At 39.2% G+C, this 18,627-nt stretch overlaps 1 protein-coding gene and 1 long non-coding RNA gene across 5 annotated transcripts in view; both read left to right on the top strand.

Moving 5' to 3' along the window:
• LOC115594008 (complement C1q-like protein 2) overlaps positions 1 to 18,627 on the top strand; it is a 108,408-nt gene that overhangs the window by 35,205 nt on the left and 54,576 nt on the right. The window contains exons 2-4 of one of the 4 annotated variants that reach the window (XM_030437764.1): positions 4,195 to 4,278; positions 4,772 to 4,900; positions 4,981 to 5,330. In XM_030437764.1, coding sequence (XP_030293624.1) covers positions 4,195 to 4,278; positions 4,772 to 4,900; positions 4,981 to 5,261 — 494 coding nt within the window. In that variant the 3' untranslated portion in view covers positions 5,262 to 5,330. Of the gene's footprint in view, positions 1 to 3,454; positions 3,518 to 4,194; positions 4,279 to 4,771; positions 4,901 to 4,980; positions 5,331 to 18,627 lie in introns of those variants that run through there. The other 3 variants (XM_030437762.1, XM_030437765.1, XM_030437761.1) reach the window with 3 other exon arrangements.
• Positions 17,629 to 18,538, top strand: LOC115594029 (uncharacterized). Its single transcript, XR_003986408.1, has 3 exons — positions 17,629 to 17,671; positions 18,084 to 18,167; positions 18,489 to 18,538. It is a non-coding gene; the product is annotated as an uncharacterized LOC115594029 (long non-coding RNA).

The following is an 18,627-nucleotide window of genomic DNA, read 5'->3' as shown; positions in this document are numbered from 1 at the left end:
AATTACAGTAGTCGGGATGTAACCAGAGTGTTTACGAGAATAGCACTGCAGGTTGGTGTGAGTGAGAGACGGAGACGGTTGATGTTGCATAGATGGAAGTATGCAGACCAGGTAACATTATTGATGTGGGCTTCGATGTGTAAGGTGCTGTCCAGGATGACACCCAGGCTCTTTACCTGAGGTGATGGTGGGACTGTGGAATTGTCGATGGACATGGAGAAGGGGTTGTGTTTTGCCAGGGTGGATCTGGTGCCAAAGAGAAGGACATTGGTTTTGTCGCTGCTCAGTTGAAGGAAGTTGAGTGAGAACCATGTATTAACCTCCATTAGGCAGTTGGATAGAGCTGTGGGTGGTAGATTGGAAGTAGGCTTGGTGGAGATATAGAGCTGGGTATCATCAGCAGAGCAGTGGAACTGAATATGAAATTTCCTGAGAATGTTTCCAAGGGGCAGAAGGTAAATAGTGAAGAGGAAGGGGCCAAGGACAGAGCCCTGGGGAACACCGCTGGAGACTGGAGAGGAGCCAGATCTTAGGTTCCTGAGTTGGACAAATTGTGTGAGACCAGTGAGGTAGGATTTCAGCCGAGTCAGAGGGATGTCAGTGATTCCAATGGAGGCCAGCCTGTCCAGGAGGATGTCATGAGAGACGGTGTCGAAGGCTGTGATGTGGTCGAGGAGAATCAGGATGGAGAGTAAACCAGAGTCAGATGCCATCAAGTGGTCATTTGTGATTTTCACGAGGGCTGTCTCAGTGCTATGAAGGGGACGAAAGTCGGACTGAAATTGTTCAAAGAGGTTGTAGTGAGACAGATGGGTGTTTTTCTGAGATGCAACAGTTCTGTTGAGTAGTTTTAAGACAAATGGCAAGTTTGAGATGGGACGAAAGTTGTACAAGTCATTTGGATCTGCACCAGGTTTCTTCATAGTAGGAGTAATCACAGCAGACTTTAGTGATGATGGAACAACACCAGAATTCAGTGAGGAATGAATAATGTCAGTTATGAGAGAGGACAAGGCAGGCAGGCAGCTTTTTACCAGGTAGGTAGGCAGGGAGTCTAACTGGCAGGTGGATGATTTGGATTGAAGGACGAGTCCGATTATTTCAGAGACAGTTGGCAGTTTGAAGATGGCAAGTGGAGAGCTGATGGAAAATGTGGGCAGAGTGCAGAAAGGATGTAGAGTCATTTAAAGCAGTCGATGTCTGGTGGATGTTTTCAATTTTGGCATTGAAGGTCATGAAGTTCTCGCACTGTGTACCTGTGAGTAGGTGAGGTGGGAGAGCATCAGGTGGTTACAGGATATTGTTGATAGTTGAGAATACGGCTCTAGTGTTCCCATCCGCTGTCCATTAAAGGTTGAGTAGTATGTGGTTTTGGCTAAAGAAATAGCACCCTTGTATTGGATGTTATTATGATACATTCTTTTGTGCACTGCTAGGCCGGTTTTGACATAAAGGCGTTCAAGGCGACAGCCTTTAGTTTTGAGCTGACGTAGTGCTGGTGTGAACCAAGGAGCAGAGCGGGCAAAGGGAACAAACCTTGTTTTCAGAGGTGCAAGAGTATTTAGCAGTCGATGAAGTCTGAGATTGTAGTAGGATACCAGTTCTTCCGTGGTAGATAAGTTGCTTCTGCTGGTAAAGTTATCAATTCCATTAGAGAGGGCCGACAAGTCAATATTAGGGCTGTCAGGCGATTAAAAAAAATTAATCTAATTAAATACAGGATTTGTAATTAATTAATCTAATTATTCGCATTTTAATCTCATAGCTGCTAAAGGGACCCAAATAAAGAATTTGAATTCTAAGACATTACAAAATTGTATTGCATGACTAATCAATTGAATACACTGAGAAGAGAAGATCTGAAATCCACATTTTTATTGATGAAGTGCGTTTCATAGATGAAATTTAAAAGAAAATGGTCAAGCACATCCCAGCAAACCAATTAGGCCAGGTGCATTGTACAAAAATGCAATACAAATACACTTACATAAATAAAATTTGTAAGAAATAAAATAAGGCTGAATCTCAAATATGCACTTAAGCAGACTCTCAATCCCGAGGAGTTTAGTGTTTAAATGATAAATCAAGCTGGAGCAGCTTCGGTGATAGGCAAATTCTTTTTACAAAAGCTACAAATCACCGCGTTTTTGCTGATAGTCCCATCTTCGTTCTTTTTATAAATAAACTTGCCGTTCAAAGGCCCTGGCAACGATGTGCTCGCCTCGCTCCCCTGAGTCACGTCCAGGGTGTCACCCTGCTTTGACTAGCGACGCAGGTGGGAAGTGACGAACACGTCCGGACAAGTTCCTCGGTGCTAGTGCTACGGTGACACGCCACTGCCAAGTAGCCTACAGGTGGTAGGGGTGGGCGATACTGCGAATTTTGGTATCGATCTGATACCAAGTAATTACAGGGCCAGTATTGCCGATACCAATACTGAGCACTTTTTCCTTAGTTAACCATGATTATGATAACGATAAAACACAGGACAAAGATTTTAGCCAAATAAGAAAATTATATTTAACTTAATTAAATCTATAACCTATCTGCATGTAGCCTAAATAGAAATACTGATGTTCCTTCAACAGATACACAAAGGGGTTATTATATTCTGCCATATTCAAACTTCAGGTTTGAGGTAGGCTCTATATCAATATAAGTATATATTTTTGACTTCTAGTTACGGTGAACCTGAGTGAGCAGAGTGGGAGAGGTGAAGAGGAGCGCTGTGCTCACACAAACTCTGTGAAGAAAAACGAGTGATTTGCTGAATTTATAGAAGAGAAACTACAACAAAAATATCGATCTCATCACGCTAGTATCGATCCGATACCAGTACTCACCTTGGTATCGATACTATCGATATTTGGATCAATCCGCCCACCACTAACAGGTGGGCCAAATTTAAAATGCTAGTGCATTGAATTGCCACTCAGAATCTCAGAATTAATTGCGTTAATTTTTAGAATGTGTTAATTTGCAGTGTAATTAATTAATCTAATTAACGCATTCAACTGACAGCCCTAGTCAATATCATTGATGTTTCGAACTGTGATAGAAAAAAAATTGAATGATTAAATGTTATTAACAGTTCAATATCATAAAACCCACATGATAGATTTGAGATAATTTGATTTATTTGAGTCAATTAAGTTAAGTTGATTTCATTTAATTCATTTGTGTTTAATTCATTCATTGATTTGTGAATACTTGTAATTAATTGTATTTGTTTAATTTCATTTTAATTGTATTTAATCCATTTTAGTCCATTTGAATAAACACAATGTAACTGTTTAACTGCATGAAAAATGGCTTCTACCTGTTATTTTAAATCTGGTATGATGAGGTGAGCAGATAAGACGAGAATCAAGTCACTTCACATGATTGTTGTACATGCAGTTATATTTTGATGTCTGCTCTGTTCTGTGATTCACTGTCATTACATTAACTCCAGACCTGCAGACCAGACTGAGCAGCAGTGAGTCCAGGATTGACCAGCTGGAGAGAGAAAATGCAGGTGATGAAGTGAAACAATTAATTTATTGTGAGCTCCAGAATAAAGCTGTTACAATCCACGTGGTGTGGATGAGATAATTATGCTACATTTAATCAATAATAAAACATAGCTTGTGTATTTCAAAGTTGGTTAGAAATGTATTCAACCATTCACGAAAACGAATCAAAATCATGTTTTTCAGTCCAAGCCACAGAACTGACATCTTTGGGAACTAGACTGACGGCAACCGAGAGCAAAACAAGTGACCTAGAAAAAGAGAATGCAGGTCTGTGACTGACAAACATGAAGGTTTTATACCTTTCATGGTTTGTTATTGTCTGTGATATTATTGAAAACTGTGTTAAGAATTACATGTGTTTAACTGAATGCAATTTTACTTCCAGTCTCTTTGATAAAAAAGATAAAAACATATTAAAAGTATTTAGGTAATTAGTCGTTAGCCAAAGTGTCGACCTGATGATGGCGCTGTTGGAAACATCAAGAGATGATCAGACTGATTACAGTTTATATGGATGTTGATCATGTTTTCCTTTAAGAGTTTGATTGAAGTGTGTCAGTGCACTAAAAACTTATTGTGAGCTCCAACAATAAAGCTTCAGAAATCAACTTGGATAAGATAAAATCATCATTAAAAGAATGCATTCACAAACAAAAATCAAACTTCTTCTGTTTTTCAGTCCAAGCCACAGAACTGGTATCTTTGGAAAGCAGACTGACGTCCTCCGAGAGCAAAACAAGTGACCTAGAAAAAGAGAATGCAGGTATCACACTGACAACCTTCACCTCAAATTAAGAACAGTTTATGTTACCTAAAGAACACCTTAACTACACAGGTGTTGGATGAGAAATGATTTTTAGTGAATAATTTGTGTAACAATCACATTTGTTGTTTTGGACAGCATGGAAAATTAGTTATTTTGTCAGTATATGTTCTGATCATGAAGGAAACAATAGTTTTAGCACTCAGACGGACAGAGAAGATATGAGTCAAGATACTGTAAATAATGTGTTGTGCATGTTAACAGTTTGATATTTTGATGTCTGCTCTGTTCTGTGATTCACTGTCATTACATTAACTCCAGACCTGCAGACCAGACTGAGCAGCAGTGAGTCCAGGATTGACCAGCTGGAGAGAGAAAATGCAGGTGAGGGTTGTATCTACTCATCCACACACACACACACACACACACACATTGCCACATTGCCAACATTAAGTTAAATCGTTACATTAATTGTTCTTCTCTTTGTCATCAGAGAAACCAAAGGTGGCCTTCTACACAGCTCTGACTGATGCAGGATTTGTTGGACCATACAACACAGATATCACACTGAAATACAGCAAGGTCTTCACCAACATTGGCAATGCTTACAATCCATCTACAGGTAACATACTGCAGCTCACATGTGGACATTTTACATACATCAGTTGTTCCTGTTTTTCATTTTCTGCTCTCACTCTGTAGGTTTCTTCACAGCACCAGTCAAAGGTGTCTACAATCTCCAGCTCACTGTGATGGGTTACCATACTGGTACTACAGCTGTAGATGTGTACAAGAACAACCAAAGGATTATGCATAATTGGGAGCATAACAACAATGTGGTTCCTGAGTATTTCACTAACTCTCTGGTGTTGGAGCTGACAGCAGGAGATGAAATTCACCTGGTTCTCCCATCAGGCTATTCTATCTATGACAGCAGTGATAATTACAGCACCTTCAGTGGCTCCCTTCTCTTCACACTGTGAGGATGTTGTTCAGGCTGCTGTGTGACTGATTTGTCACAAACCCTGTTGTTATTGGCTGAACTGTGAATCTTTATAAAATGCTGATATATCTCAGCACTGCTGCCTCCAGGACAACTTTCTGTACATTCACTGCATGAATCAAATAATGTGATTCTCAATCTGACTTCACTTTTGTGTCGTCACATGAAAACAACATTCAAATAAATCAAAGTTGCATTCAAGTGTTTGGATTCTGTTTGTTATCATTGACTGTTGGCTGTGAAGCCTGAGATGAGTTTTATAGATTCACTACATGAGTCTCATTCTGACCTTTTGCATCTCAGGTCTCCTTATTAAAATAAATTAGATGACCTTCCATTTTTACTTCAACACAACATGAAGTTACTACAAAGTCTGTGTGATTTACTGCAGCTGACTCTCTCTGTATATCAGAGTAATACCGCCCTCTGGTGGTGAAAGATTTGTACTGCATCAAAGAGTTTGAACAGACCTGAGAGGGTGTGTGGCCTGAACACTTCCAATCAACTGTTGGTACATATCAACATACATTGTGAAAATACTGTATTTGGTTGAAGATCTGCATGAAAATAAACACAGAGGAAGTTAGTTCTAGTGACTGAGTGATGCAAGTGCACAATGTGTTCAACACTTATGAGAGTTTATGTCAAAACAACCACAAATACAAGAATTCTAATCTTTTATATGTAATGAACACATTAATATGTGTGACACTGATTCAGGAAATGGTGCTGAAGATGTATGAACAAGATTTTGATGTGCTGTTTTTGTTTTTGTGGCTTTAAGGGACATTTATCTGTAAGATGGTCAGATGTAGAATCTCACCTTGATAACAAGTTACACAATAATGCCCTTAACAACATTTTTGGTCAGGGATTACTTTTAAATTCAATACCAGCTTTAGGCAAAGTTTTTGCATAAGATTATTGGCAAATCGTTTTTTTTTTTTTTTTTTTTTTTTTTTCAGGCTGTTGAAAAATCATGATAAACACTAATATCCTAAAGAAATTGTAAATATGGAAGCTTTTTGTCATTTTCTTTCAAATGAGCAAACTATTTCTCAAACTTAGCTTTTAAAAAATAATATATCAAAACAAATTCCCAACTTTCTGATTGTTAAATTAACAAACTCTTATTAAATGTGACTAAAAAAAATACACTCACGATTGGGCCTGGAAAATATGGCCTTAGACTAATATCTTATTTTCTAACACATGATGACATTTTGAAATCTCTTGCAAGAGAAAAAATCAAGTATGACAACATTTTTGACTAAATACCTCAACATTATTGTGACAGTGATGTAGGGGCCCAGCCCTGATTAATGATCATTCTTGATCAATAACATATAATGTGAAGAACAACATGGTGATCTTGCTCCTAAACGTGTTAATTGCAACTTAGAACAAAAGTTTGACGAGCGGACGTGTGCAGGAGCAGCGTCTCCTTGTGACACTCCATCAGTGTTCCATCTTTGTTTTGGTCTTTCATTTGTGTTTGCTTGCAGTTTTTGTAACTCACTTCATGAACTGCCTTTTCTGAAAACATCACACAGGTGCCTTTTTATAGTTTCTAGTGCCTCAAAGTGTTGGTTAATAGAAGTGTAGTATACAGCTACAGGCTTCAGCTCTGTCATTTCAAGTTTTTATATTTTGTACTCTAGACTGTCGATGTGCCTTGAACTTTATTTTGTACTTTTTATGATTTGAGTTACTGAGGTTTTATTTGGTATCATGTCCTCGTGTGTGTCAGCGTTAGGGGAACTTTAAAATTTGATTCTGATTCGCAGAACGGCAGATTTACGGCTTTTCCATTTTCTTTTTGTTCCTCTCATGTTCTTCTCAGGGTTAGTGTCGGAGACAATCACTGCAGGAAGAATCTCATTGTTTTCCCCCTGAGATACACAGTATGGAATCCAGTAATGGTGACTTTTGTTTTGAACAGGCTATTTTCATTAAACGTAGGTAAATCCAATAGGTTTTGCTGGCAGTGGGTGCTCATTACAACCTTAAAAAAGTCATGTTTGTTTATTTGGAACGGCCTATTAGACTCCATTATGGACCTAAAAGTGATAAATATTAGTTTGTGATTGCCCTCATGATTAGGTTACAAATAAGTGAGGCTGACCTTGTTTTATGTAAATGTTATTGTCAGATGTCCAACTAGAAATGTCCTTTTTTTTCATCATTGCTTAAGTGCTTCAGTTTGCATCTTTAACCTTATTTATTTGTGCTGTAATGCCTTGAATAACATCACCGCACACATGTTCTTGAGGTCTGTCATTGAGGAGGACTGTATTGTAATTTAATGTCTGTTTTGATGATTCTATAATGGGATTTTCCTGCCAAATTCAAGTCCTGTGTTAATAACAATTAGGTTTATTTTGAAGTGACAGAAGATTCTCCTGCACAACAAAAGTTTTGTCTGTGATTTGGAACCCAAGATTATTTTTTGTGTATATCATTTCAATACAACAGTGATCATGCAACAGTGTTTCTGTGTTTTCTGATGATTGTGCAGACATTTGGAGTTACAGTATATCATACACAACTAGAATTGCACTCTGTGGAGCGCTGACCCCCGTCAAGGCCCAACAGTTACTCACAGATTGCAGCGACATAAATACACCTGATTTCTTTTCATCAAGACCAATGAATTATTCTCTGAGAAATTAAGGAAAAAATATGAAAAGCGCCCTATTTCATAGCGTGGGGTCCATCCCTTCAGCTGGAAGAGTTAGTGGGGTCTATTCTGGGCTGAGACCCATCGTCCTTCTGAGTTTTAATGGAGATCACCTCCATAGTTTTTATGTCATCCTGCTGACAAATGAGCAGATGCAGGTGAAAGCAACCCCGAAGTAAGGAGATTAATTCCGACTCGCAACATATAGGGGGCAGTATATCACCAGAGTCACCGCTAACTGCTGCCAACCGTTGCTGCTGCTACCTGTTAGCTAGCCATGGAGCTAGTGGTGAGTGGAGCTGAGAGCACCGGGGAAGTGTTGGTGTTAACACAAAGAAGTTTTAATGCCAGACAGGCCGAGCCTGGCTGGTTAGTGTTGTAAATCGACTTCACTTTTCTTAGTCTGTCCAAAAGATTTCAAAGATTAAAAAAGTCAGCAGGAGTCTTCAAGGCTGAGTGCAGTAGAACTTTATTTGCCGGCAAACAAAGCACGAGATCAGACACAGACAAAATCTGTGAAAAAACAAACTGACCCGAGGTTCAAAGCATTGAGTGTCCTCTTTTAAGCCCAAAAAACTGGGAGTGTCTTATCAGGTTTCATGGCCTCAACCAATCCCTACTCTTCTTTATTTCTGCTGACACTGCTATTTTTCTCAGGAAAATCCCCGTTCTTCCTTCTGCGCCTGCGCGAAGCTCAGCGTAAATGACTCCAGTATCTTCGACTCCGTGCACAGCTGCACGTACAAAAACCCACAAATATCATTACACGTAAGCAACAAAAGCTAGACAGTAAATACCAGTGAACTTTGTCTATCAGGAAGCTATAAATACATGGACACTGCACTTAATAATACATGCTGTGGTGTTTGTTTAATTGATAATGGAGATTTAGAGTGAAAAACACTTTTTATAGATTAGTTGTTTGCTACAACTTCATGAAAAAATATGACAGTCGGCATTTTGTGATGAAGTTTTTGATGGCAGATGTTGTGGTGTAGAGGCTCATGGGAAATATTCACACTGTATAAGAACAAAGATGTGGATACGTTTTTTAAATACTTTTGTCTTTTTACTCACTGAGTTGAGTCAGCCACACATGCAGCATCAGGATCAGTGTGTGTCTGTGTGTGTGTATTAATAAACACAGTGTTGACACAGTTGTGACTACATGAGAGGGTGTCACAGGCTTCATGCCACAACCAATCCCTACTCTTCTTTATTTCTGCTGACACTGCTATTTTTCTATGGAAAACTCTCGTTCTTCCTTCTGCACCTGCGTGAAGCTTTGGCCCACGTGCAGAACTGCACATAGACCAGTTGCTCTTCGCCTCACTTTGTTTTTTTAAACAGGTGCTTTTCCTCTATCTGTATCTCTGGCTCTTAGAAACTCTTTGATAACTCAGTCCCCTTCTTGATATATCCCATCATATCTGCATTTTAAAGAACAATAGCAGTGTTGTATATCTGGTTATATGATTTTGTTCTTATATCTGTGTTTACATTTTCACACTTCACATCATCACACTACAGCAGCTTTAATCAGTAGATGCACATTTCAATCAGCTGGTGTCCAGTAGTATGTTTCAGCAACTCTTTCACACTTGATTACCCTTCATTTCTTACTTTTATCATTATTAACAACAACTTTATTTATAGAGCACTTTTCATACACGGCCGTGCAGCACAAAGTGCTTTACACAAGAAAGATATCACGATAATAAAGAAAGCCCCTCCCTCCCACCCTCCATACTACACACACTCACACACACACACACACACACACACACACACACCTGTGAGGATTGAGGAAGCGCCGCCTTTGGGGCCGTCCACACTGGGAGGAGTCACAGACTGTGCCACGGGGGCACCAGTGCCCAGGCCCCCCGACCCTGACAGACAACAGCTGGCCGGGCCGAAGGGACCCAGGGACAGCACCCCAGCAGCAGCCCAGACACAGCTCCCAGTGTGGAGGACCCCCCTGAGGAAACTCTGGAGTTAAACCTTAAAAACTAAAAACATAAGATAGGATAAAAACCCTGACAAAAGATAAGTAAATGGAGTAAACAGTTAAAAGGATAGAAATATGTAAGATAGTAGATAAAATAAAATTGTACCGAAGATAAATAAAAATACAATTATTTAAGATTAAAATTGTTTTAAAAAACAAGATAGAATCAACAACATAAAATACGATAGAACCACATGAGAATGGAATAAGAATTTAAAATATTAGTTCAAAGCCTGATTAAAAAGGTGTGTCTTTAACCTTCCCTTAAAAATATCAACAGTCTCTGCAGACCTGAGGTTCTCCAGCAGGCTGTTCCACAGGCGGGGGCCATAGTGGCTAAATGCCGCCTCACCGTGGGTTCTAGTTCTTGGTTTTGGTATGGATAAAAGGCCAGAGCCGGAGGACCTCAGGGTCCGCGAGGGTTGATATGGTAAAAGCAGATCAGATAAGTAGGAGGGCGCAAGGCCGTTAAGACATATAAAAACCAGTAAAAGAACCTTAAAATCGATCCTGAAGCGGACGGGGAGCCAATGCAGTGACTCTAAAACTGGTGTAATGTGCTCCCGCCCTCTGGTCCTCGTCAGCACGCGTGCGGCTGAGTTTTGTAATAATTGGAGATTTAGAGAACTCTTTTTGGGAAGACCAGAGAGCAGGGCATTACAATAATCTAAGAGACAGGAAATAAAAGCATATAAAAATAAATATGAAGATCTGACCCTTGACTTTTGACTCCTGACCCACTCTCAGGACGATCAGAGTGCTCAATCCAAGCATGTTTTCATATTAATTTACAACATTTGTGAGAGAATGAGCTCATTAGAGTCGGAGTGAAGACATGTTCTTGTGTGTGTATTAATAAACACAGTGTTGACACAGTTGTGACTACATGAGAGGGTGTCACAGTTAAAGTGTTCCTCCAGCCTGTAGCAGCTTGTATTTTCTCACCAGCACAGAGAACATATTGAATAATCTGAGGCCTTGAATCAAACTGTCAAACAAGAAACACTTGTTGTTTTTCCCATTCGTTCAGCCAGCTGAAGTTTGGAGACGATATAAGACAGACCCACTCTACCACTGTACCTTTGTGGAGACGATGAGGGTTGTTGTTGGTTTGCTGTTGTTGCTGCTCGGTCTGTGTGGATCAGGGGCTCAGGGGGAGGCTGGAGGCCTCGGTGAGGTGGCTGAGATCAACAAGAACACAGATCCAAAAGATCCAGCTGAGGAATCGACCGAGCAGACCACAGAGCAAACCACCTGTGACATCTGGACGGAGCTGAGGGCACTGAGAGACATGGTGGTGGAGCTCAATGTTCACGTGGAGCTGCTGCAGAGAGAGAATTCAGGTACAGACTGATTACTTTTCCTGTTCAGTGATGATCATGTTCACTGAAGTGTGTCAGTGTATTGATGTACTTACTGTGAGCTCAAGAAAAAACTTTAAACATCAGTAAGATTTGGATAATTCAATGTCATTTTATGACAAATACAACAGTTATATGTTTTGATTTTTTTGTATCTTAAAAGCTTTTTAAAATGTTGACTGACGACAATTGAGAGTAAAACAAGTGACCTAGAAAAAGAGAATGCAGGTCTGTGACTGACAAACATGATATGATACAAAGATTTTAATTCTCACCATGAAGAATGTCACATGTCAAATGCTAATATAATATATATCATACTATTCAATCATTATTGATGCATTTATATGTGCGTCACTCTTCTGTTGCAGCTGATAAAGGTGGAGTTATTTTTAATCACTTTATAGACTGCTTGATCAGTTGAGCATTTCCAACCACATATCTATAAAGTTTTAACAATATGAGTCAATTTTAATCAACAAAATCTCACTGTTAAACTGTATGAATAATGATTTCTAGCTGTGTTTTTAAATTCAGTATGATGAGTTGAGCAGATAAGATGAGAGTCAGGTCACTTTACATGATTGTTGTTCATGCAGTTATATTTTGATGTCTGCTCTGTTCTGTGATTCACTGTCATTACATTAACTCCAGACCTGCAGACCAGACTGAGCAGCAGTGAGTCCAGGATTGACCAGCTGGAGACAGAAAATGCAGGTGATGAAGTGAAACAATGAATTTATTGTGAGCTCCAGAATAAAGCTGTAACAATCCATTTCATCACTGATATATATATTGTGTATTTCAAGCTTGTTCAGAAATGTATTCAACAATTCACAAAATAAAATCAAACTCATGTTTTTCAGTCCAAGCCACAGAACTGACATCTTTGGGAACTAGACTGACGGCAACCGAGAGCAAAACAAGTGACCTAGAAAAAGAGAATGCAGGTCTGTGACTGACAAACATGAAGGTTTTATAACTTTCATGGTTTGTTATTGTCTATGATATTATTTCAATCTGTGTTAACAGTGTACTATGCACATCTTTGAATATTATTTAAGTCTCAGTTCAAAAAGTTAAAAGTTGTTCAAAAGTGTTGAGAATATTTAGGAATTTCTTCACAAACCAAACTCTCTTTGACTTGACAACATTTTGACCAGATGATGGAACTAGATGAAAAGTTTAGAGATCAACAATTGATTACAATTCATCCTGAGGGGAACATGAGTGTGTCTAACAAAGTTTAGGGAAATCAATCCAACAGCTATTGAGATAACAAAACAACAACATACATTACAGCCTCCTGGTGGCGCGAGAAGAGACATCAGGGCGTCACGGTGGGATCCATCCTTTGGAGAACATGAAGTGTGTTCATAAACTCATGACAATCCAAAGTGGTGGACTGTGTGAACATTTTTAAGTGTTCATTCTGTAGACAAGATGAGGGTCTGTACTGTAAATGTGTTGTGCATGTTAACAGTTTGATATTTTGATGTCTGATCTGTTCTGTGATTCACTGTCATTACATTAACTCCAGACCTGCAGACCAGACTGAGCAGCAGTGAGAGGGAACTTCTCATCAGCAGGTTCAGGATTGACCAGCTGGAGACAGAAAATGCAGGTGATGAAGTGAAACAATTAATTTATCATGAACTCCAGAATAAAGCTGTAACAATTCACGTGGTATGGATGAGATAATTATGCTACATTTAATCAATGATAAAACATAGCTTGTCTTTTGATTTTTTTGTATCAAAAAACTTTCAAAAATTTTGACTGACGACCAATATAATATATATTATATGACTCTGGAATTATTTTTAATTACTTTATAGACTGGTCAGTTGAGAATTTCCCCAACATATGATAATATTAATACTACTACTACTACTACTACTAATAATAATAATAATAATAATAATAATAATAATAATAATGCATTTAATTTAAAGGCACCTTTCAAAGCACTCAAGGACACCGCGCAGAATAACAACAGTACATGAAAAATCAGGAAAGATTTTAGTGCAATTATGAAAAGATACATAAATGAATATGAAGATGCAATTACACAGTGCAATAACAGAGAATAGGAAAGAGTGTGATTGTATGATTAGTCTGATACAGAGGAAGCCACTCAGTATAAGTGTGTTTTCAGGCAGGATTTAAAGGTGGAGACAGTGTCAGAAGTGTTTATGTCAGGTGGGAGAGAGTTCCAGAGGCTGAGGGCAGATCAGCTGAAAGCTCTTGACCCCAAGGTGGTTAGGTTGGCAGACGAGGCAAAGAGCTGGATGGTGGAAGAGGATCGGAGAGTGCAGGAGGGTGTGTGGACATGGATCAGTTCAGAGAGATATGATGGTGCCAGTTTGTGAAGGATCTTGAAAGTGAGGAGTAGAATCAATGCAGGATTTGATACGGAGCCAATGGAGTTGCTGCAGGCTGGAGTGATGTGTTCAGCAGAGGGAGTTCTGCTGATGATACAAGCAGCTGCGTTCTGGACCAGTTGGAGTTTATGAAGTGATTTACAAGGAAGACCATGGAGGAGAGAATTACAGTAGTCGGGATGTAACCAGAGTGTTTACGAGAATAGCAGTGCAGGTTGGTGTGAGTGAGGGACGGAGACGGTTGATGTTGCATAGATGGAAGTACGCAGACCGGGTAACATTATTGATGTGGGCTTCGATGTGTAAGGTGCTGTCCAGGATGACACCCAAGCTCTTTACCTGAGGTGATGGTGGGACTGTGGAATTGTCGATGGACATGGAGAAGGGGTTGTGTTTTGCCAGGGTGGATCTGGTGCCAAAGAGGAGGACATTGGTTTTGTCGCTGCTCAGTTGAAGGAAGTTGAGTGAGAACCATGTATTAACCTCCATTAGGCAGTTGGATAGAGCGGGTGGTAGATTGGAAGTAGGCTTGGTGGAGATATAGAGCTGGGTATCATCAGCAGAGCAGTGGAACTGAATATGAAATTTCCTGAGAATGTTTCCAAGGGGCAGAAGGTAAATAGTGAACAGGAGGGAGCCAAGGACAGAGCCCTGGGGAACACCGCTGGAGACTGGAGAGGAGCCAGATCTTAGGTTCCTGAGTTGGACAAATTGTGTGGGACCAGTGAGATAGGATTTCAGCCGAGTCAGAGGGATGTCAGTGATTCCAATGGAGGCCATCCTGTCCAGGAGGATGTCATGAGAGACGGTGTGTCGAAGGCTGTGATGTGGTCGAGGAGAATCAGGATGGAGAGTAAACCAGAGTCAGATGCCATCAAGTGGTCATTTGTGATTTTCACGAGGGCTGTCTCAGTGCTATGAAGGGGACGAAAGCCGGACTGAAATTGTTCAAAGAGGTTGTAGTGAGACAGATGGGTGTTTTTCTGAGATGCAACAGTTCTGTTGAGTAGTTTTAAGACAAATGGCAAGTTTGAGATGGGACGAAAGTTGTACAAGTCATTTGGATCTGCACCAGGTTTCTTCATAGTAGGAGTAATCACAGCAGACTTTAGTGATGATGGAACAACACCAGAATTCAGTGAGGAATGAATAATGTCAGTTATGAGAGAGGACAAGGCAGGCAGGCAGCTTTTTACCAGGTAGGTAGGCAGGGAGTCTAACTGGCAGGTGGATGATTTGGATTGAAGGACGAGTCCGATTATTTCAGAGACAGTTGGCAGTTTGAAGATGGCAAGTGGAGAGCTGATGGAAAATGTGGGCAGAGTGCAGAGAGGATGTAGAGTCATTTAAAGCAGTCGATGTCTGGTGGATGTTTTCAATTTTGGCATTGAAGGTCATGAAGTTATCGCACTGTGTACCTGTGAGTAGGTGAGGTGGGAGAGCATCAGGTGGTTACAGGATATTGTTGATGGTTGAGAATACGTCTCTAGTGTTCCCATCCGCTGTCCATTAAAGGTTGAGTAGTATGTGGTTTTGGCTAAAGAAATAGCACCCTTGTATTGGATGTTATTATGATACATTCTTTTGTGCACTGCTAGGCCGGTTTTGACATAAAGGCGTTCCAGGCGACAGCCTTTAGTTTTGAGCTGACGTAGTGCTGGTGTGAACCAAGGAGCAGAGCGGGCAAAGGGAACAAACCTTGTTTTCAGAGGTGCAAGAGTATTTAGCAGTCGATGAAGTCTGAGATTGTAGTAGGATACCAGTTCTTCCGTGGTAGATAAGTTGCTTCTGCTGGTAAAGTTATCAATTCCATTAGAGAGGGCCGACAAGTCAATATTAGGGCTGTCAGGCGATTAAAAAAAATTAATCTAATTAAATACAGGATTTGTAATTAATTAATCTAATTATTCGCATTTTAATCTCATAGCTGCTAAAGGGACCCAAATAAAGAATTTGAATTCTAAGACATTACAAAATTGTATTGCATGACTAATCAATTGAATACACTAAGAAGAGAAGATCTGAAATCCACATTTTTATTGATGAAGTGCGTTTCATAAATGAAATTTAAAAGAAAATGGTCAAGCAAATCCCAGCAAACCAATTAGGCCAGGTGCATTGTACAAAAATGCAATACAAATACACTTACATAAATAAAATTTATAAGAAATAAAATAAGGCTGAATATGACACTTGCACTTGACATATGCACTTAAGCAGACTCTCAATCCCGAGGAGTTTAGTGTTTAAATGATAAATCAAGCTGGAGCAGCTTCGGTGATAGGCAAATTCTTTTTACAAAAGCTACAAATCACCGCGTTTTTGCTGATAGTCCCATCTTCGTTCTTTTTATAAATAAACTTGCCGTTCAAAGGCCCTGGCAACGATGTGCTCGCCTTGCTCCCCTGAGTCACGTCCAGGGTGTCACCCTGCTTTGACTAGCGACGCAGGTGGGAAGTGACGAACACGTCCGGACAAGTTCCTCGGTGCTAGTGCTACGGTGACACGCCACTGCCAAGTAGCCTACAGGTGGTAGGGGTGGGCGATACTGCGAATTTTGGTATCGATCTGATACCAAGTAATTACAGGGCCAGTATTGCCGATACCAATACTGAGCACTTTTTCCTTAGTTAACCATGATTATGATAACGATAAAACACAGGACAAAGATTTTAGCCAAATAAGAAAATTATATTTAACTTAATTAAATCTATAACCTATCTGCATGTAGCCTAAATAGAAATACTGATGTTCCTTCAACAGATACACAAAGGGGTTATTATATTCTGCCATATTCAAACTTCAGGTTTGAGGTAGGCTCTATATCAATATAAGTATATATTTTTGACTTCTAGTTACGGTGAACCTGAGTGAGCAGAGTGGGAGAGGTGAAGAGGAGCGCTGCGCTCACACAAACTCTGTGAAGAAAAACGAGTGATTTGCTGAATTTATAGAAGAGAAACTACAACAAAAATATCGATCTCATCACGCTAGTATCGATCCGATACCAGTACTCACCTTGGTATTGATACTATCGATATTTGGATCAATCCGCCCACCACTAACAGGTGGGCCAAATTTAAAATGCTAGTGCATTGAATTGCCACTCAGAATCTCAGAATTAATTGCGTTAATTTTTAGAATGTGTTAATTTGCAGTGTAATTAATGAATCTAATTAACGCATTCAACTGACAGCCCTAGTCAATATCATTGATGTTTCGAACTGTGATAGAAAAAAAATTGAATGATTAAATGTTATTAACAGTTCAATATCATAAAAGCCACATGATAGATTTGAGATAATTTGATTTATTTGAGTCAATTAAGTTAAGTTGATTTAATTTAATTCATTTGTGTTTAATTCATTCATTGATTTGTGAATACTTGTAATTAATTGTATTTGTTTAATTTCATTTTAATTGTATTTAATCCATTTGAGTCCATTTGAATTAACACAATGTAACTGTTTAACTGCATGAAAAATGGCTTCTACCTGTTATTTTAAATCTGGTATGATGAGGTGAGCAGATAAGACGAGAATCAAGTCACTTTACATGATTGTTGTACATGCAGTTATATTTTGATGTCTGATCTGTTCTGTGATTCACTGTCATTACATTAACTCCAGACCTGCAGACCAGACTGAGCAGCAGTGAGTCCAGGATTGACCAGCTGGAGACAGAAAATGCAGGTGATGAAGTGAAACAATTAATTTATTGTGAGCTCCAGAATAAAGCTGTTACAATCCACGTGGTGTGGATGAGATAATTATGCTACATTTAATCAATAATAAAACATAGCTTGTGTATTTCAAAGTTGGTTAGAAATGTATTCAACCATTCACGAAAACGAATCAAAATCATGTTTTTCAGTCCAAGCCACAGAACTGACATCTTTGGGAACTAGACTGACGACAACCGAGAGCAAAACAAGTGACCTAGAAAAAGAGAATGCAGGTCTGTGACTGACAAACATGAAGGTTTTATACCTTTCATGGTTTGTTATTGTCTGTGATATTATTGAAAACTGTGTTAAGAATTACATGTGTTTAACTGAATGCAATTTTACTTCCAGTCTCTTTGATAAAAAAGATAAAAACATATTAAAAGTATTTAGGTAATTAGTCGTTAGCCAAAGTGTCGACCTGATGATGGCGCTGTAGGAAACATCAAGAGATGATCAGACTGATTACAGTTTATATGGATGTTGATCATGTTTTCCTTTAAGAGTTTGATTGAAGTGTGTCAGTGCACTAAAAACTTATTGTGAGCTCCAACAATAAAGCTTCAGAAATCAACTTGGATAAGATAAAATCATCATTAAAAGAATGCATTCACAAACAAAAATCAAACTTCTTCTGTTTTTCAGTCCAAGCCACAGAACTGGTATCTTTGGAAAGCAGACTGACGTCCTCCGAGAGCAAAACAAGTGACCTAGAAAAAGAGAATGCAGGTATCACACTGACAACCTTCACCTCAAATTAAGAACAGTTTATGTTGCCTAAAGAACACCTTAACTACACAGGTGTTGGATGAGAAATGATTTTTAGTGAATAATTTGTGTAACAATCACATTTGTTGTTTTGGACAGCATGGAAAATTAGTTATTTTGTCAGTATATGTTCTGATCATGAAGGAAACAATAGTTTTAGCACTCAGACGGACAGAGAAGATATGAGTCAAGATACTGTAAATAACGTGTTGTTCATGTTAACAGTTTGATATTTTGATGTCTGCTCTGTTCTGTGATTCACTGTCATTACATTAACTCCAGACCTGCAGACCAGACTGAGCAGCAGTGAGTCCAGGATTGACCAGCTGGAGAGAGAAAATGCAGGTGAGGGTTGTATCTACTCATCCACACACACACACACACACACACACACACATTGCCACATTGCCAACATTAAGTT

This window comes from Sparus aurata, chromosome 13, assembly GCF_900880675.1.
Source record: "Sparus aurata chromosome 13, fSpaAur1.1, whole genome shotgun sequence".
NCBI lineage: Eukaryota > Metazoa > Chordata > Actinopteri > Spariformes > Sparidae > Sparus > Sparus aurata.
This window is presented reverse-complemented; position numbering and strand designations above follow the sequence as displayed.